We start from the raw sequence: 22,033 nt of genomic DNA, 5'->3' as shown, positions 1-22,033 counted from the left end.
CTTTCCTACAGCAACCTGCTGCTGGTTTTGCCTTCCCTGGAGCTGGCTGTGAGCCAAACCTGCCCTGAGAGTGAGCTCTGCCTCTCAGGAGGGCCCCAGAGGCTCCTGCCAGTACCTTCTCCTTCATCTTCTCGATCTTTTTCACCGAGCTCCTCCGGACGTGCTTCTCCTCAAACTTGACGTTGGAGGTGGAGTCGGGGGAGCGCGGGGTCTGTTTGTCCTCCTGCTTCACCGACTTCCCAATCTGCTTCTCCTCCTGCTTCTCTGCCTCCTTCAGCTTGCTCTGGGCACTGATGCTGTCAGCGTTGTACATGTGGTAGGTTTTCATCACCTGCAGACAGTGAAATCCAACACTCAGCGGGAATCCATAAAATCAGAGGGTTTGGGGAAAGCTGCAAAGGGCTCAGGGACAGCAGGACTGTGATGGGAGCTCAGCAGTAGCCATGAGACTGGTCAGCAGGAAAATTTAAAAAAAAGAAGTAGAAGAGTAAGGACAAATAGAAGAATGGTCTGTGAATTAATGCTTGTCTGGAAAAGTTTATCTAATGAGAGATTAGGAAGATCTAAGCTTAATAACGGAGCTCTGTGCATTGTGCTTGAAGGTTTACAAGCAAATATTGCATTTGAAATAAGCAGGCATTGTTTAACCAAAGGTACCTGTGCTTACAGTGGTGGATAGAACCACTGTCAGTATAGAATATATATATACAGATATAAATCCTGTCAGTGTGCTTCTGCTTTGTGGGATTGGGCAAAAACCTTTTACAGTGAGTTGTGACACTGAGTTCTGTGTCTGCTGCTTGGGATGGGAGCTGCTGGCATCTTCCCATTGCCAGAACCATGGAATGAGAGTGATGCTGGAAAAGGAACCAGCTCAGGGCAGGTTCCCAGCAGTCCTGCCCTGATCTGTACACAGTGACAGCGAGCCCCAGCTGTGCCCCTGAGGAATTTGGGTCTCCTGGGAAGGGTGGAGGCTGCAGGGGAGGGCACAGAGTTGGAATTTCATCTCCCTCACCCAGCACTGAGCCCCCCATGGGTGGGTTCCATAAAATCAGAGGGTTTGGGGAAAGCTGCAAAGGGCTCAGGGACAGCAGGACTGTGATGGGAGCTCAGCAGTAGCCATGAGATTGGTCAGCAGGAAAATTTAAAAAAAAGAAGTAGAAAAGTAAGGACAAATAGAACAATGGTCTGTGTATTAATGCTTGTCTGGAAAAGTTTATCTAGTGAGAGATTAGGAAGTTCTCAGGTTAATAATGGAGCTCTGTGCATTGTGCTTTAAGGTTCACAAGCAAATATTGCATTTGAAATAAGCAGGCATTGTTTAACCAAAGGCACCTGTGCTTATGGTGGTGGATAGAACCACTGTCAGTATAGAATATATATATACAGATATAAATACTGTCAGTGTGCTTCTGCTTTGTGGGATTGGGCAAAAAACTTTTACAGTGAGTTATAACATTGAGTTCTGTGTCTGCTGCCTGGGATAGGAACTGCTGGCATCTTCATATTATTATATTATTATATCTTGATATGATATTACATTATATTACATTACATTACACTACATTATATTATATTATATTATATTATATTATATTATATTATATTATATTATATTATATTATATTATATTATATTATATTATATTATATTATATTATATTATATTATATTATATTATATTATATTATATTATATTATATTATATTATATTAATTATGTTATATTATATTATGTGAAATTCCATTATATTGCTTTTCTTAAGCTGTACTAAGAGCTTAATAAAGCATTTATGATATTTATTCTATTCTATTTATAATATTATAATAACCATGGAATGAGAGTGATGCTGGAAAATGAACCAGCTCAGGGCAGGTTCCCAGGGCAGAAAAGCAGGGCAGTGTCACTGTCAGATCCCCTGAAAAATCCCTTCACCAGGATTTCTTCTCCAGAAGCCTCAGAGAAAATGAAAACAACAATTATCTGATTTGCTTCCCCTGTGTTTTGCTGCTTTGGAATGTGTTTGGAGATTGTTTATCCAATGGGTGCATGTTTGATTGGTTTCATGTCAATTATTTTAACTTAATGACCAATCAATGTCCAGCTGTGTCAGGACTGGAAGGAGTCACCAGTTTTCATTATTATCTTTGTAGCCTTCTGTCTGCATCAATATAATATAATATAATATAATATAATATAATATAATATAATATAATATAATATAATATAATATAATATAATATAATATAATATAATATAATATAATATAATATAATATAATATAATATAATATAATATAATATAATATAATATAATATAATATAATATAATATAATATAATATATACTGTCATAAAATAGAATAGAATAAAATAGGATAGAATAGAATAGAATAGAATAAAATAAAATAAAATAAAATAAAATAAAATAAAATAAAATAAAATAAAATAAAATAAAATAAAATAAAATAAAATAAAATAAAATAAAATAAAATAAAATAAAATAATTAACCTTCCAAGAACATAGACTCAAATTCACTCATCTCTCTCCCCTCCTGCTTTGGGGTTGTCTGCAAACCCAGCAGGGCAGGAGGTGCCTGAGAGAGGGGGGCTCTCAAAATGCCTCTGAAATCCAAGTGGGTGATTCTGCAGCTGCTGCTGGGTCGGATTAAATTTTAAAAAAATTTTAAAAATTTAAAAAATAAAAAAAAAATTAAAAAATTTTAAAAATAAAGACAAAAATAAAAAACAAAAATATTTAAAAAATTTTTAAAATAATTTAAAAAATTTAAAAAAATTAAAAAATAAAAAAAATTTAAAAATAAATTAAAAAATTTAAAAATAAATTTAAAAATAAATTTAAAAATAAATTTAAAAATAAAAATTAAAAATCTATAAAAATATATATTAAATAATACATATATAAAATATATATTATAAATATATTTCTATATTTACATAAAATACATAAATAATATATAAATATATAACATATAAAATAATTTAAAATATAAATAAATCTAAGTTTAAATATATTGAATATATAACATATATATTGAATATATAACATAATAAAAATTAATTATAAAATTATAAATTTAATTCATTAATTAATAATCAAGTGTGGTTCTTGGCTTTAAGGAGACCTGGACCCTGCACTGCATGGACAACTTCTATTCTAGCACATTTTTCTTAGTGAATATAGATAAATATCCCACCCCCAGTCACAAAAGTCCCATTTATTTCACGTGATAATAATGTCTAGATTTGTGTTAAGCAAATAGAAGCGAAGGACACGAGGTCTAAACCAGTTTTTTATCCACAAATGCAAAGCAATTTGAATCCCTCACCAAAACAAACAAGATACAACACTCACAGGGGGCCAGGAAAATAAAAATAAAAACCCACAATTGCATGAAGTAGCAGCAATAAAGGCTCCACTTGTGAATAATCTGATTTATTTCAGATGAAAACCCATTTACAGCTATTTTGCAGCAGAACATAACACAATTTCACCTAAGTGGGCTGCAGAGGTCCCAGATTCAAAGAGACTCTGGATTGAAACATGAAAGGGAAGGGGAGAGCAGCCACCAAAGAAGATCCTGAATAATTCACAGCCCCCTCCCGGCCCCTGCAGGAGTCTGTAATTATAATAATTGGTGCAGAGGAGCTGCCTTTGCTCTCTGCTCAGGGCAGAGCTGGCAGGGAGCAAAAGCAGAGGGAGAAATCCCAGGTTTGGGGGGTTTTAATGGATTTGTGACATTCTGGTACAGAGCAAAAACAGAGGGTGAAATCCCAGTTTCAATGGGTTTTGTGCCACTGGTAGAGAGCAAAACCAGAAGGAGAAATCCCAGTTTTGGGGGGTTTTAATGGATTTGTGACATTCTGGTACAGAGCAAAAACAGAGGGTGAAATCCCAGTTTCAATGGGTTTTGTGCCACTGGTAGAGAGCAAAACCAGAAGGAGAAATCCCAGTTTTGGGGGGTTTTTCATGGATTTGTACCACTCTGGCAGAGAGCAAAAACAGAGGGTGAAATCCCAGTTTTGGGGGGTTTTTCATGGATTTGTGTCACTTTGGTAGAGAGCAAGAACAGAGGGTGAAATCCCAGTTTTGGTGGGTTTTTAATGATTTTGTGCTATTTTGGTAGAGAGCAAAAGCAGAGGGAGAAATCCCAGTTTTGGTGGATTTTTTCATGATTTTGTGCCATTGGTAAAGAGCAAAAGCAACATGAGAAATCCCAGTTTTGGGGGATTTTTAATGGATTTGTGCCACTGGTAGAGAGCAAAACCAGAGGGTGAAATCCCAGTTTTGGGGGGGGTTTTAATGGATTTGTGTCACTTTGGTAGAGAGCAAAAACAGAGAGTGAAATCCCAGTTCTGGTGGTTTTTTTAAATGATTTTGTGCCATTTTGGTACAGAGCAAAAGCAGAAGGAGAAATCCCAGCTTTGGTGGATTTTTAATGATTTTGTGCCATTTTGGTAGAGTGCAAAAGGAGAAGGAGAAATCCCAGTTTTGGTGGGGTTTTAATGGATTTGTGCCACTTTGGTAGAGAGAAAAAGCAACATGAGAAATCCCAGTTTTGGGGGGGTTTTAATGGATTTGTGCCACTTTGGTAGAGAGCTAAAACAGAGGGAAAAATCCCACTTTTGGTGGGTTTTTAATGGATTTGTACCATGCTGGCAAGGAGCAAAAAAAAGCAGAAGGAGAAATCCCAGTTTTGGTGGATTTTTTAATGATTTCGTGCCATTTTGGTAAAGAACAAAAGCAGAAGGAGAAATCCCAGTTTTGGTGCATTTTTAATGATTTTGTGCCACTTTGGCAGAGAGCAAAAGTAGAAGGAGAAATCCCAGTTTTGGTGGATTTTTACTGGTTTTGTACCACTCTGGTAGAGAGCAAAATCAACATGAGAAATCCCAGTTTTGGGGGGTTTTTCATGGATTTGTGCCACTCTGGTAGAAAGCAAAAGGAGAAATCCCAGTTTTGGGGGGTTTTTCATGGATTTTTGGCACGCTGGCAGCCACAGGTCTTGGTGTGGGGACACTGCTGAGGGAAAGATGGCACAGGAGAAAAAAAAAAAATCCAGGCTGTGACAACCTTCTGTGTTTTATTTGTGCAGAGAAAGTAAAGATTTCAGCATTTTGCCCAAAAGCAGGGATTCTTTTTTTAATTCCAAATCATTTGCATATGGAATTAGGGAATCATTGAGGTTGGGAAAGACCTCCAGGATCATCCAACCTTTGGGTGATCCCCACTTTGTGATCACCCTGAGTGCCACATCCAGCAGGAAAAAAAAGGTGGAATTATTTCTAAAAGTCCCACAAAATTGAATCATTGGTGGGGTGGCTTTAATTCCAGCAAAAAAAAAAAAGAAAAAAAAAGCATATTTTAGCACCACCAAAAATGGCTTTTTGCACTTTTCTGGTGAAGGGACAATTCAGAGCTCTGCAGCAGGAGGAATGAATGAATAAATAAATAAATAAATAAATAAATAAATAAATAAATAAATAAGATTTCAAATTTCCATCACTGCCATTAAAAATATCAATACTTTGCATCACTTTGTTTAGATCATTCTGGAAGCTCTTCCTTCCAGGGGTAGAGAAATTAGAAGAATTCATTAATTGGCTCAAAAAATGACCTGTCAGAGCCTGGCACCCAGAAATAATCCCCAGTCCATGAAACTCCACTCCAGATCAGAAATTGCTCCTAAAATCTGGTTTTTTTAGCAGATTTTTGCCCTTCCTTAGGATCCCACCCATGACAGGACTCAAAAATGGAGCCAATTATGCCCTCAAACACAAAACCATTTCTGATTTGCCTGAATATTTGGCTTTGAGGCTGTAATTGTAACAAATTGCAATGAAACAATTCCCTCTACACATTTTACTGACACAGGGAAATTTCAGGGAAGCCCCTGAAACTCTGTAAATCTGATTTTTACCCCAAATTTCCCCAATATGTCACAGCCTGAGAAACAACCCCAGGTCACCTTTTGGAAGGAGGAAGGGCAGAATCTAAATCTCAGTGTCATGACCCAACAAATCACTAAGGAAGGACAAAATAAAAAGGCATTTTTGAGTCACTGAGTTCTGCTTTTAAGGAAGAAAACTTGCTCAGAAACAGCAAAATTTTCATCAAGCAAGAAGTTTTTCCATTCAGTGATGTGAGGAAAAGAAAAATCCCCGTGCAGCAGCACATGAACCCCTTGGGGACACATCCTCCCTCCTCTTTGGGGTCTCCAGGGGATTTTAGTGAGAAATAAAAAGGAGAGATGGGGAAAATCAGCTGGGTGGGCGCCTCTGAGGGCAAACCCCAAAATTTTGGGCATATTTGGAAATAATTTGGAAATAATAGTTTGGAAATAATTCTCCCATCTCTGGTTGGTTTTTAAAGCATCACTGCAGCGTGGAGGTGAGGTCTGAACACTCAGAGAGCTGAAACAACATGGAAACAGAGGGGGGGAAATAAAAAATAAAATAAAATAAAATAAAATAAAATAAAATAAAATAAAATAAAATAAAATAAAATAAAATAAAATAATAAAATAAAATAAAATGGGATTTATGGAGGTTTAGAGCAGGGATTTCTCAGCCAGAAGTGGAACATTTCTGCCTGAGTCTGGTTTACCGTGTAGAGCTCGTTCAGAACCTTCATCAGGTCCTCCTGGAGCTGCAGTCCCACTTCCTTGCTCTGCAACAGAAGAGAAACGAGAGTGAATTGAGGAAGAGGAGGCAGAGGAAGAGATAATTGAGGTGAAATAAAGCGGAATTGGGAAATGCGATCAGCGCCCAGCCCAGAGCGCTCAGATGGAGCAGGGGGGGAATAAAGGGAAATTTCAGAGGGGGACAGTTAGGGGATTAAATAAAAAAAAGAAAGAAAAAGGGGAAAAGGGGAAAAAAAAGGGAAAAAAATGAAGAGGAAAAGGAAAAATCGGGGGGGAAAGGGAAAAAAAAGGAAAAAAAGGCTAAAAAAAGGAGGAAAAATTAAGAATAAAAAGAAAAAATGGGGGGGGGAAGGAAAAAAAATTTTAAAAAAATAAAAAAAGGAAAAAAGGGACCAAAAAAGGGGAAAAAAAGAAAAAAAAGGAAAAAAGGGAAAGAAAGGGGAAAGAAAGGGGAAAGAAAGGAAAAAAGGCCAATAAAAGGAGAAAAAAGGGGAAAAAAAAGAAGAGCAAAAGGAAAGAACAGGGGGAAAAGGAAAAAAAGGAAAAAATAAAAAAAGAAGGAAAAAAGGGACCAAAAAAGGGAAAATTAAAAAAAAAAATGGAAAAAGGAAAAAAGGGGAAAGAAAGAGGAAAAAAGGGGGAAAATGGAGGAAAAAAGGAAGAAAAAAGGGAGGAAAAGGAAAAAAATTTAAAAGTTTAAAAAAAATTTAAAAACGGAGAAAAAAAGGGGAAAAAAAGACAAAATAAGACAAAAAAAGAAAAAAAAAAAGAAAAAAAGAAAGAAAAGAGAAAAAAAGGGAAAGAAAAGGGGAAAAAAGGCAAAAAGGCCAAAAAAGGGGGGGAAAAGGAGGGAAAAAAAGGAAGCAAAAAAAAGGGGGAAAAGGAAAAAAAAACTGAAAAGTAAAAAATAAAAATTTTAGAAAGGCGGAAAAAAAAAAGAAAAAAGAGACAAAAAAAGGGAAAAAAAAGGGAAAAAAAAAAGAAAGCCTGATGGAACAGAGATAGAAGTTTTCATAGGATGTGAGATTTTCAATTTTTCAGCCTGAAAATACAGAATTTTCCCATTTTCACAAGATTAAGGAAGACTGTGGCTGCAGGACAGCTTGGGGTGGAAGCAGAAGAAAAGCAGGATAAGGAAAGCACAACATGACAGGAATAACTTAATTCACTTTATAGATTTTCTTCATTCACCACCCACTGAGGCAGCATTTGTGTGCTCAAAGCCTCATGTTACGAGTGTTTAATATCTACTGGGGCAAGCAAATTTGATAAATTCAAGATTATTTATGCCTAAAAGAGATAAAGAGGCAGTGCAGCCAAAGGCAAACTTAAACCAATATTTCTGCCCAGGAAGTGAAGATAGTTTTAAGCCACAAGGAAAAAACCCAACAACACACTGATAAATAGAAATAGAATAATTGAAATTATTCTTTGCCCCATACTGTCCAGTTCAGCAGTGCTTGGAGTTTCTGAGATTAAAAAAAAAATGTTTTATTAGAGATGTTTTTTTAAATTATTATTTTGGGGTGCTGTGGTTCAGACCAGCCTGGAATTGCTCACAGGTGTGCAATGCCCAATCCTTTGGATTTTCCACATCTTCCAGTCCCATATTCCTCACTCTGCTGCCCAGGTGCTACAGGAAAAGAGAGCATCAGACACAAACACTGACAAAGGAAAGCTTTTCCTCAGGAGTCTCTAATTTAGAGAGACTTTCTTGATTCCAAACAGGGTTTTCTCCCCATCAATATCCTCAATTAAGTGGAGATGGCAGGGAAGGGTCCTTGCTCCAGCAGCCCAGGGAACCTCCCAGCTCAAATCAGAGCAAAAATGGGTTTTAAACCCAGCAGGGCAGGCAGATGCTGAGCTGGTACCTGGCCTGTCCTGAGGCCCCTCTGCCCAGAATAAATCTGCTTTTCTACCCATTAACATCTGCCAGTCCCTTCACAATATCCATAGGTAAAAACCTGCCAAACTGAAGAGAATCAGTTTGTTTAGACACTGCTCCAACTTAGAGAGAAACACAGAGCTGGTGATTCCCAACCTCAGGGGAGTTTGAGGAACAAACCCACAGGATTCCACCTCTGGAAGCAGCAGGAGCTGAGATCTGGGGTGTTCTGGCTGCCTGTCCTGGACTGCCAAGGGAATTGGATTCCATTTCCCACCTGGGTGGCAGCGCCTCCTGCTCAGTGGGCAGCTTTCCTCATCTCTCCCACACCCACTCCTCATTCCAGGAGGGATCATAATATTATAATAATAATAATTATCTGCTGATAACAGGCCATTGAACGTCCCTGCATGGCTGATAAGAGCCACAGCATCCCCCTGGGAGATGTGAGCCCAGAGGGAGGAGCCAAGCATTCCTACCCAGATATAATCTGAGATTCTGGAACACCAGCACAGCTTCTCCACTGGATTCCCAGAGGAGCAGCAGCTGCCTCTGCCCCTGGATCTTCAGAGGATTCTGCACCTTTCTCCAGGATCCCTGCTCCAGCAGAACCACCCCTGGCCCTGCAGGAGGGCTGAGCCACAATTCCAATGGCCCTGCTGCAGCACCCTGACCCACAGGGTGTCAGGCTGTGCTCTGGCTCTGGCACTGCTGGTTTGGTTCACTGCATTGTTTATTTTATCCTTTTATTTTCTTCCCTGTTAAAGAACTGTTATTCCTGCTCCCTTATTTTTGCCTGAGAGCCCCTTAATTTCAAATTTACAGCAATTCAGAGGGAGGGGGTTCACATTCTCCCTTTCAGGGGAGGCTCCTGCCTTCCTCAGCAGACACCTGTATTTCCAAACCAAGGCACAGCCTCTTCCTCATGGAGGTGATCCATGGAAGGACTGCCTGCAGTGCCCTGAGCACTGAACTTTTCACACAGAAAGATTTTCCACACACACTCCCAGTGCTGCCTGGCCTGGCCCCATCATCTGCCTCTCACCCCTGCTCTTTCCAGCCCATTTTGTTCATTTCTTGCACTGAAAAATTGCTCATTTGCTGCACAAATTGCCGAAGCGTCAATTATAGGGCAGATTAAAATGAATGTTTTAATGCAGGCTGGGGTTGAAGGGGTAAAGATGATGCCAAATTGTCAAAACACAAAACTCTCTGTGCTTCCAAATGAGCTCTCAAGAAAGGAGCTGCTGGATTGCTGGGCTGGAAAAAACCTTTCCATTCGGGTGAAGGTAAAACAGATCACAGGGGACATCAGAACAAGGGCTGTGCAATGAGCACTGCTAATGTAAAACTGTTCCTGCACTGATTCCACAAAAAAAAAAAAAAAGTCTAAGAGGAAAAAAAAGCTGAGCTGGCTGACCCTGATAAATGAAAATACATTGGAGGAAGCAGAAGGGTTTGCTTGGGAAAGTCAGAGGAAAATGGATTGGATGTCAGGAAAAATGTGTTGCTCAAGGGAGGTGGAGGTGATGCACAAAGAGAATTTCCCTCAATTCCCACAGAATTCCAAGTGCAGATTAAAGGCTGCTGATCCCACTGCCACGCAGGCTTGAGAGATTCCAGCACCGTGCCAGAAAGTGCCACAGGATCATGAATCAAATCCATGCCAAGGAAAGACAACAAAGTCCTGGCAGTTGTCAATGTCTTGATATCAATTACTATTGCAGCAGCCAATTCTGCATTGTTCTCTATTTTCTCTATTATTCTGCATGTTTTGCAAAGGCAGAACAATTGATTTTGTAAACAAGGCAATAAAGAAGAGATATTCTGATCAGCTTTACTGTGATCTACTCCTGGCTGTACCTGCAACCCAGTCTGTCTGTGCCTCCTGTAATGTGAGGAAAGGCTTGTGCAACAAAACCTTAATTAATTGGCTCCACTAATGAGCTGGGTGTGTGTGGGGTGGGAGTGTCCCCATAAACTGCCTGTCCTTGTTATCTGAGCAGGTTCAACCCTTCTCCTGTAGATCTGGGAGATGATCTGCCTGGAAGAGCATCCTTGGGATGGGCACAGGAGCTCCCTGCACACCTGAGGAGAGGGGCAGCTCCTCACCTGGGCTGGGCAGGGGGAGCTCACAGAGACCTTCCACAGAGCCACCAGGCTGGCAGAGACCTTCAAGATCATCAAACCCAACCCAGCACCTCAGCCAAACCCTGGCACCCAAACCCTGGCACCCAAACCCTGGCACCACATCCAGGCTGTGTCAAACACCCCCAGGGATGGGGACTGCACCACCTCCCTGTCCAGAACTTTATTGTCATATTAGGCTCTTTTCTGACCCACAGATGGGGCAACTGAGAGGTGTTTTAAAAATTTTTATTCTGTTTTCAGTCTCATGAGAAGGGTGAGACAACACAGATATTATAATTCACGCCATCACCATCAGAAGTTAACTATTTCCTATTTACAACACATTATCAGCGTTTCTTGGCCTATCAGCTTTTGCCACACCACGCTGTGAATGTCTCATTCTCTACAAATTCATTCCAGAACTTCATCACCTTTCTGTAAAATCTTTTCCCTGCTCTCCAGCCTGTATTTCCCTGGGTGCAGCTCAGGCTGTGTGCTCTGTTCTGTCAGTCCCTGCAGACAGAGCCCAGCCCAGCTGAGCACAGGCACCTTTCAGGAGCTGTGAGAGTGATGAGGGCACCCCTGGCTCTCCTTTTCTCCAGGCTGAGCCCCCCCAGCTCCCTCAGGGGCTCCTCACAGAGCTTTGGAATGGTCCAAACCCACCATCAGCCTCGTTGCCTCCTCTGGAGGAGGAGGAGGAAGACTTCCCTTCCCTGCAAACCAACGAGGTGATGCGCACACCTTCTTCTCAAACCAGGGAGGTGATGAACACACCTTCCCATCCTCTAAAACCAGGGAGGTGATGAACACACCCTCCTCCCAAACCAGGGGGGTGATGAGCACCCCTTCCCTGCCCTTCCCTCCAAACCAGGGAGATGATAAGCACACCTTCCCATCCTCTAAAACCAGGGAGATGATGAACACACCTTCCTCTCAAACCAGGGATGTGATGAGCACCCCTTCCCTTCCCTTCCCTTCCCTTCCCTTCCCTTCCCTTCCCTTCCCTTCCCTTCCCTTCCCTTCCCTTCCCTTCCCTTCCCTTCCCTTCCCTTCCCTTCCCTTCCCTTCCCTTCCCTTCCCTTCCCTTCCCTTCCCTTCCCTTCCCTTCCCTTCCCTTCCCTTCCCTTCCCTTCCCTTCCCTTCCCTTCCCTCCCCTCCCCTCCCCTCCCCTCCCCTCCCCTCCCCTTCCCTCCCCAGCAGGCTGTGGCAGGGAGGCCAGCCTGGGGATGCAGGTTTTCCCCAGCCCAGGAGCTGCTGTGAGCACACACTCACTCCTTTGTTACTCCAGGGTGTATCTGCACCATGTGCAGGGCCGGAGGTTCTGCCACCCCTGGCTGGAACATAAATTCCCAGCACTGGGCCCTGCCAGCTCCTCAACAGCCTCTTTGTTCCAGCCCTCCTCCCCTCCACCTCCCCTCTAATTTAATCAAGATGTTTTTGGGATCTGTTCCGCATTCCACCCAACATGAACGACTTCAGCTCCCAAATATTTGGGGGGATAATAAAGAGGAGAGCTCAGGAATGCTGTCAGCATTCCCTGCCCCGCATCTCCAGCCCCAGCAAGGTCCTCCCAAGCCTGGCAGGATGATGGGATGGCTTCAAAACCAACATTTCCCGAGGTGCTTTCCCCACAAACCCAAGGACAGCTCGAGCCACAGGAGGGTGAACATGCAACACACCAAGATAAGAGATTTTTATCTAATTTGCTGCCTCAAGTTGTGGCAGAGGGTGACAGCTGGAGCTGGAGCCCAAATCTGCTGATTCTGGAACTGCTCTGGAACAATATCAGGTGTCTGCATCTTTTTAAAAGTGATAATTAAATATGCTCAGGTGGAGAATAAACATTAAATATTCCCGTGTTGTTTGAGGGAGGGTAAGGATGCCAGGAGGGGAGCAGGGATGTAGCACAGAGGCACCAACTCCACACCTCAGTGAGAGCTTTACCCCTGGCATTTGCACATTTACAAATTTACACCGTGGTGGAAACATTTTTGTACAAATGCCCAGCTTTTTAACCAAGAACTTGTGTCACGTGGTGGCTTTTCCACGTGTGGGGCGCTTTAAGATTTGTCATTTTCTGGTAGCAGAGCAGCAAGAGGCACAGTGCAGCTGTAAAGTAGGTCATGACAGACCCCTTCAGAGAATTAATAATTCCTTCTCCTTGATTACTGCAAGGCTTTTAACCAACTCATTGTGGATTTTTTTATTTCACATCAAACACCCTGCAGTGTACCAGGAGATAAACTGGGGGGTTTTCCCACCATCAAAGGTTCTAAACAGGAGGAGAATTTCAAATCCTCAGGTTGGTTTTTTTGATTCCAAACAGGGTTTTCTCCCCATCAATATCCTCAATTAAGTGGAGATGGCAGGGAAAGGTCCCTGCTCCAGCAGCCCAGGGAACCTCCCAGCTCAAATCAGAGCAGAAAATGGGTTTTAAACCCAGCAGGGCAGGCAGATGCTGAGCTGGTACCTGGCCTGTCCTGAGGCCTCTCTGCCCAGAATAAATCTGCTTTTCTACCCATTAACATCTGCCAATATCCACAATATCCATAGGTAAAAACCTGCCCAACTGAAAAGAATCAGTTTGTTCAGACACTGCTCAAAGTGAGGCTTCCACACTCCATTCTTTTAAAAAAACCTAATTTTCTTTTTTTTTTCCTTCAATTTGAACAAGATTATCAGGCTGCTTCTAGGAAAATTTCAAAGAGACAACACAGAAAGAGTGATTAAAGAGATGAAATTAAAGAGACTGCTGCTCAAAGGTCTGTACATGTATAAATAATCCCAAGGGATCCCACTCAAAAGATACGTCTGGAGGCAAGAAAACCTGATAACCATGCAAGGAACAGGAAGGTTGTTCCATGCAGAGAAATCAGGGGTCACATTAAATAGAGAGGGTGACAGGGAAAGAGGGAAATCAAAGCAGGAATCAGCACAAATAGAAGAATATTTTGTGTGGAAAAAAATACATATATAAATATAAAAACAGAGAGGGTGGACAGGGGGATGGAGGGAAAAAGGGAAATCAAAGCAGGAGTCAGCTCAAATAGAAGAATATTTTGGATGGGAAAAACCCAGATATATAAATATAAAAAAATACATAGATATATAAATATAGAAATAAATAAATAAAGGGGCCGTGGTGAAGGAGGACAAGCAGGAGAAATCAAAGGGAGATGAAGGAATGAAAAGGAGCAGACATCAAAGCAGGATGATTTTCCAGAGGAGGCAGAGGTGACCAGAATAGCAATGCTGGTGGCACCAGGGCTGGGAACCAGAGCCAGCCCTAAATCATTAACTCTGCCCAAACAAGAAAACATCACCTCCTCCCCAAGGTGGAACTATTTGTCACTAGCACAATTCCCCCCCTCCACAGTTTTATTTGCTGGAAATGTGGTTATTTCACCATTTATCTTCCCCAGAATTGCACTGACACCACCCCTGGGGGCAGACAAATCCCAGATCCCCACTGACAGCACCAGGATTGATCCTCAGGGCTGTCAGAGCAGCCAGACCCTGAGCAGGAGCATCTCCCACCAACACCTGACAGTGTTTCCTCAGGAGAAACCAAAACAAGGGCATGGAAAAGCACAGTGCTGCAAGAATTCCTGCACTCAGCTGAGAGCTTCCAGTCCAGAGCCACATTTGGGGCACACAGCCCAGACATGGCGAGGCTCTGCAGGAAAGGGGACACAGGGAAGTGAACACAGCCAGAGGCAGGGAAAAGGGGCTGACACACACTGTGCATCCAGCAGGGCAAAAACACAGCTGCTCTTATCAGCATACATAGCTCTGGAGTGGCTGGAAGGCTCCCATCCATCATCCATCCATCCATCCATCCATCCATCCATCCATCCATCCATCCATCCCTTTATCCATCCATCCATCATCGATCCACTCCTTTATCCATCCATCCATCCATCCATCCATCCATCCATCCATCCATCCATCCATCCATCATCCATCCATCATCCATCCCCCATGCCCCCATCCATCCCTCCATCCATCATCCATCCATCCACTCCTTTATCCATCCATCATCCATCCATCCATCCATCCATCCATCCATCCATCCATCCATCCATCCATCATCCATCCACTCCTTTATCCATCATCCATCCATCCATCATCCATCCACTCCTTTATCCATCCATCATCCATCCATCCATCCATCATCCATCCATCCATCCCCCATCTATCCCTCCATCCATCCATCATCCATCCACTCCTTCACCCATCCCTCCATCCATCAATCATCCATCCATCATCGATCCATCCACTCCCTCCATCCATCCATCCCTTTATCCATCCTTCCATCCATCCATCCATCCATCCATCCATCCATCCATCCATCCATCCATCCATCCATCCATCCATCCATCCATCCATCCATCCATCCATCCCTTTATCCATCCTTCCATCCATCCATCCATCCATCCATCCATCCATCCATCCATCCATCCATCCATCCCTTTATCCATCCATCCATCATCCATCCATCCATCCATCCCCCATCTATCCCTCCATCCATCCATCATCCATCCACTCCTTCACCCATCCCTCCATCCATCAATCATCCATCCATCATCGATCCATCCACTCCCTCCATCCATCCATCCATCCCTTTATCCATCCATCCATCCATCCATCCATCCATCCATCCATCCATCCATCCATCCATCCATCCATCCATCCCTTTATCCATCCATCCATCCATCCATCCATCCATCCATCCATCCATCCATCCATCCATCCATCCATCCATCCATCCATCCATCCATCCATCCATCCATCTCCTCATCCCAGCACACTGTGAGCCCCAGCCCAGCATTCCCAGGCTGCTGGACCCCACAAAGTGCCCCCACAGCCCCTCTGGAATCCCCTGGGCAGGGCAGGCAGCCCCATGGCCGCTGGAATTCACCGATTTCACACCGACACAAACCCCCCTGCTCCACCATCGGCCCTTTGCAGAGCCCAAGAGTGGCCAGGTGAGAATCTCACCCCGAGCACGCTCCACCCCAGCCTGAGAAGACAAACCCCACGCTGCCAGCGCTCCTGGTGCTGCTCTGGGTGCAGGGGGAGCTGGTGTCCCCACCCCAGGCTCCCTGCTTTCCCCTCCTCTGCCACAAGGACACATTTCAATCACAGAATCACAGAACCACCACGTTGGGAGAGACCTTCAACATCATCAAACCCAACCCAGCAGCTCAGCCAAACCCTGGCACCCAAACCCTGGCACCCAAACCCTGGCACCCAAACCCTGGCACCCAGTGCCACGTCCAGGCTGTGTCAAACACCCCCAGGGATGGGGACTGCACCACCTCCCCGGGCAGAACATTCCAGAACTTTATTGTCAGATTAGGCTCTTTTCTGACCCGCAGATGGGGCAACTGAGAGCCACTTTAAAAACTTTTATTCTGTTTTCAGTCTCATGAGAAGGGTGAGACAACACAGATATTATAATTCACACCATCACCATCAGAAGTTAACTATTTCTTATTGCAATAATTATTGTTTCTTGGCCTATCAGCTTTTGCCACACCACGCTGTGAATGTCTCATTCTCTACAAATTCATTTCCCACACTTTATGACCTTTCTGTAAAATCTTTTTCCTGCTATCCAACCTAATTTCCCTTGGTGCAGCTCAAGCTGTGTGCTCTGTTCTGTCAGTTCCTGGAGACAGAGCCCAGCCCAGCTGACTAAAATCACCTTTCCTTTGCTCCCCAGCCCTTATCTGCCCCATCCAGCCCTGATCACAGTGCACTCTGTCCTTTCAAAAGCTCTCCACACACTCAGAGATGCAGCAGTGCCAAAAGGCACCTCCAGCACCTCCTTTCTTCCCTTCCTGTCCTCCCCACCTCACCTGCTCCATCCCAGCCTGACACAAAGCACTGATCTGAGAAAAACCAAGGAAATAAAAAATCCAAGGGAAGCATTTTCTGCCTCAGGATCTGCTTTTCCCCCAGCAGATGAGGATCTCTGTGTCACCATCCTCTCCACATTTCATGGCATTATTTGCAACCTAAATCATTAACTCTGTTAATGATTCAGTTTTTCATCATTAATGATTAAGTTAATTCATTAACTTAAACAGTTCCCAAATTTCAGTTGGTGGATTCCCCATCAACACATTTGCCAGCAGCTTGTCCCTGTTTTTAACCCAGAAAAAAGTAAAAAAAGTGGAAAAAGTCCCTTTTTTTTTAGCTTCAAGTTCAGAGATACTCTGAGCTGCTCTGGGGATATTTTACAAACACGTCACTGAGGGGGGTTACAAATGGGTAACATTTTTTAAACCCACAGACTGCAAAACTGCTTTGCAATATTTTAATCCCACACCTCATCTGTTTTACAGCCTGCAGTACCTTTTGTACCAATTCAAGCTGCTTCTTGCAGCTCAGGAAGGGAAGAGACTCCAGTGAAAAAGCACAAACAGGTCCGTGTCAGCCAAATTTCTCTATTTATCAGCTGCTACCAGATAACAGAGGATGCAATTTTTGGTTTTAACCACGCAGCACAAGTGGAGCTGTAATCAAACACCTGATTTGGCCTCCAGCCAAGCTGGTATTCCTGGCAAACAGCCAAAGAAGTAGTTGGGATTTAACAACAAGTGCCTTTTGTTTGCACAAATTAATGTGGAGCTTGCCCTTGGCCTGGGAGAAACAAACCAGAGATGGTATTTTGCTGTTAATTGGTTATTTATTTGTTTTTATTCTAGTCCTGCTGCCCAAAATGAAGTATAAACACGGCTTTGCCCTGCTTTGTAAGGGGCTGGAGATAAAGTTGCCATTTCCAGCCAAACTGGGATAATATCAATTTCCAAGTGAGGCTTTGCCAAGGCATTTTCCAGGCCACCTTGCTCCAGCACAGCTCTTGTTGAAATTCAACGGGGAGATTACTCCTCCTTTGGAGGGATTAGAGGAATTGAGGAGTAACTGCCATTCAATAATCCCATGTAAGTATCTAATCACCCATAATGTAATTACCAGAAAGTTTTAAAAGGTCAAAAAGGCCTCAGTGTGACATAACTTGAAAGAAGAAGATTCCTCCCCTGCTCAGGCAATGACTTAGAAACAAGAAGTTTAAGAGAAATAGAATGTAAAAGTGGAATGTATTTTTCATTTTCCATTAAAAACTCAAGAAACAGGCAAGTAATAGCTAGAGTAGTATTTTATATATGTATGTGTATATATATATATGTGTGTGTATATATCTATATAAAAATTAAAAATGTCTTTTTATACATACAATATAATATATAATACATTACTATCTTATATTAATACATTAATATATTAATACATTAATATAATATATTCACATATTAATATAATATAGAATAATATTTCATAGATGTATTTTAATATAATATATAATATCTATTTTTATATCTATTATATATAACTCCACAAGTAATAGGTGGAGTAATATTTATATATATATATATTTAAATTTATTTATATATATAAAGTATAATATCTATAACTCGACAAGTAATAGGTGGAGTAGTATTTATATATATATTTAACATATTTTTACTTATTTTAATATAGAAAATATTATATATATTATTATATACATGATATAATGTATAATATATAATGCACAATATATTATAGATATAATATATTATTATAGATATAATAATGTACAATATATAATAGATATAATATATAATATAATTATATATTATAATAGATATAATATATAATATAATTATATATTATAATAGATATATAATAGATGTAATAGATATAATATATAATAGATGTATAATAGATATAATATATAATATAATTATATATAAAATTATATGTAATATAATATGTATTATACATATTATAACATATATAATATATATCACATATAAGATATATAATGTATAATATATATATATTATAAAATATTATCTATAGAGATATATATATAGATGCTATAGATATAGATATAGATATAGATATAGATATAGATAGAAAAAACTCCACCAGTAATAGGTAGAGTAGTATTTTTTATAAATAAATAAATTATTTAATGATTAAATAAATAAATAAATTTTAAAAATATATAACCAGAAGAAGCAAAGTGCAGTTCTGTGCTGGAGCACTCAGTTACCTTCTTGAAGAGGCGTCCTGAGTCCTCGCTGACCTGGACAAAGCGGGGGATGATGTTGTTGAGATAAATGTCACTGAGGGTGGTGTGGTCCCTGCTCTCCCTCTTCACCTGGTTGAGCAGCAGGTTCCAGCAGTTCACTGGGGACAGCACGTTCTGATCCTTCCTGCAAGGACACAACAGCAACAGCTGGGCAGGATTCCACCACCACCACCCTGGCTCTGGGAGTGAGGCTGTGCGAGGGTGGGATGCTGAGGAGGATACAGAAACACACCCTCAGTTCCACTTCCCTGCATTCCCATCAGCTTTTGTCCCCCAACAAACACACCCTGCAAATGCCAAGTGCAGCCTTTCATTTTTCCCTTTGAATCCAGGATTTTGTGCATAAATCACAGCCTGAGGCGGGGAGGGCGATGGCTCCAGTGTCTGGCAGGAGGTTTCACAGCCCTGTCTCAAACATTTGGGTCTTAACCACAATAAAAAAGATTTTAAGCACCCAGAGTGCCAAACAGCATCTGCATAGGGAACAAAATGCTGTTTCTCCTGTGCTAAGCCCATTATGGGAAGGCTTCTCTATCTGTCTCAGCACTCCTAAAAGCTGCTTCATTTTCTCATCTTTGAACTTTCCCCACCTTCCTCCAGCTGGAGCACCCAGAAATGAGCAGAGCAAAGGGCAGCAGGGGAGAGGAGAGGAACCTTGGTTTATCTGGGTCAGCATTTCATTTATTGGAAGGAATAATTTGTCTCTCAGGGCAGCATTTCACCCCCGGATGAGAGCTGGGGGTGCTCCAGCAGCAGCTCCAGGCGGAGCCTCAGTGACACCACTCATTCACAGCACAATAATATTCATCTAGAAAAGAGTAAAACCCGTGGTGCAAAGCCCTGATTATTGTACAAGACTCTTATCAGATTTCTTTCCTCCTAAAAGAAATGCAGTTTAATTCCCATTGAAAAGGGGAATATTCTGCACTTGAAAGGACAGCGATCTCTGCTGTGAAGAAATATTGGGAAAATGGGAAAACTGACCCAGGGCAGAGTTTCATTACCCTTCTTGTGACACCAGCAGTTGGATTTGTGCAATATGGATAATTTTAGATAAAGAGTTTCAGAACAGCTGATCTTGATCTTTAAAAAAAATAAGAAAAAAATAAAAATAAAATTGGAAAGCCGGGATTGACTGCAGCTTGTGATCTGGACTGCTTCACCCACTGACTCCATCTCTGCCCTCCAAAGCTGGCAGAGCTACAAGTGAAAATTACCCAGCTACCATGAAGAGTTTGGGAATGAAACATAACAACAAAAAAATGCCCAGACTCTCCACCAGCTGACCAAAATCCTGCCTCAAAACCCCTCAGAGCCCCATTAGCACCAGGAGTTTTGTATAAAGGAGCTTGACAGCTGGTTTGCAAGCAAAGCTGAATTAATAGTTAGTTGATTGATAGTTAATTGATGATTTTTGAGTGTATCCATAGCATAGAAAAAGACAAGGCCATCAGCATGAAAACAGATTAGAAAAGGTTCATGAAAATTTTTGTAAGCTAAACTATGTGCATAAGTAGATGTGAATATGTACCTTATTAAATTTCTGTAAAACTTTTGCCAATTATATTAACACTAATTGCTTTGCACCAATAAATATTAATATATAAAAATATATTATACAAAATATAAAATATTTTATAATACCCAAAATATAAAATATTTTATAATATATAAAATAGAAAATATACAAATATAGATATAATATAGAACTATAATATGTAGTATCGAAATATATATAGTGTATAACTGTAATATATAATATATTATATAAATATATAAAAATTAATTACTGTGATGTAGTTAATGACTTAAGATCATGCTCTGTTAAGAGTATATAAGTTGGAAAACATGCAGAATAAAAATTTTTTTCTTCCTGGACCCTGATCAGGTGTGTGTCTGTCTGTCACATCTGACCTACCAGGGACAGTTCTGGCTGCCAGGAGCCACGGGAAGGAGCAGGAGGAGAGCCCTGATTCCCCAGGGAAATGCTGGAACCCAGGACATTCCTCTGGCTGCCCTGGGTGATTCCAGACCCTGGCAGGGGGCTCAGAGACCTTGGCACGGAGTCAAAGACACCTGTGCCTTGGATTTTAACCCATGGAAACAATTCCCAACTTTGTGTGAAAGCCACAAGGGTTTGAACAGAATGAGAGTGAATTTATCACAGGGTGGAAATGTTGAATTTTGGGGTTTTTAGAATGGGGGTTCAAGAGGCAAAATGGGGGAAATCTGGGTGTGTTCTGTCTTTCTCCTTCTTGTCCTCCATCTTCTGCTGGGATGGTGACACTTCTGGGTTGGTTTAGAGCAGAGACAAACTGTCTGACAGAGGTGATGGGTATTGGGAAATTATTGTAAATAAAGTACAGGTAGTTCTTGGTATAAAAAGCCAACACCACCCTGAGGGTGGTCAGTGTGCCTCAACCTGACCTGCTGGACAGATCTCAGCAGGCCAGAGAAAGAATGTGACAGGTAAGAAATAATCAACAACCTTGAGAACGAGAGCCAAGGAATCCCAGGAAAAAGAGACTTTCCAACACCTCGGGGTCACCTCAACACCAGAGACCCGCCAGGAGAGGGAAGCAGGAGAGCTGCAGGAGTTAAGTGGGAGCTGAATCCCAGCTGTCCCAGCCCCAGCAGCCCTGGCTGCTCCAAGGCACAAATAGCAGGAATGCCAGGAGCCTGTGGACAGGCTGGGAGGGAAGCGCTGCTGCTGGCTGGCGCCAGATGGGTGCTGACACGCTCCGTGTGGTTCCACATGAAAGGCCATCCTGCAGGAAAAGTCACCCCAAAGCCCACAGCTCCCAGGGCACAGCTGGGATTGTCACCTTCAGGATGCTCCAGCCACACACACAGATTGTCATCTTAAATTCCTTTAATTTCTTGCTGTTGTTGTTGTTTGATAACCCCTTCGGTGCCTTGCTGTTGTACAGATCCAGCACCTCTCCTTGGTTATTTGCTATCAGCAAAAAGCTGACATTCAAGGCAGAAATGGAACAGAAAAGGAAATAATTGCTTCCAACCTCCCAAGCATCCTTTAAAACTCCACACACATTAACTTTTAAAGCACCTCTGGAGCTGCAGCTTCCCCTGGGGTGGGACACGGGTGCAGTTTTCCCAACAGGGAGCAGGAATTCTACAGCTGCTCACAACAGAACCTCCTCATCCTCACCACAGCAGCTGGCAGGGAGCAAACTGCGATTCCCATTA

At 41.8% G+C, this 22,033-nt stretch overlaps 1 protein-coding gene across 1 annotated transcript in view; it reads right to left on the bottom strand.

Annotated features, from left to right (window-relative positions):
* SRGAP2 (SLIT-ROBO Rho GTPase activating protein 2) overlaps positions 1–22,033 on the bottom strand; it is a 120,422-nt gene that overhangs the window by 56,210 nt on the left and 42,179 nt on the right. The window contains exons 4-6 of the mRNA XM_084220863.1: positions 18,788–18,950; positions 6,626–6,688; positions 116–331 (exon numbers count right to left, since the gene is read on the bottom strand). Of these exons, the coding sequence (XP_084076989.1) occupies positions 116–331; positions 6,626–6,688; positions 18,788–18,950 (442 nt within the window). The remainder of the gene's footprint in view (positions 1–115; positions 332–6,625; positions 6,689–18,787; positions 18,951–22,033) is intronic.

Source organism: Fringilla coelebs (assembly GCF_963513975.1).
Source record: "Fringilla coelebs genome assembly, chromosome: 23".
Taxonomy (NCBI): Eukaryota; Metazoa; Chordata; class Aves; order Passeriformes; family Fringillidae; genus Fringilla; species Fringilla coelebs.
Note: the sequence above shows the minus strand (reverse complement) of the source record. Positions and strands in the feature narration are given on the sequence as shown.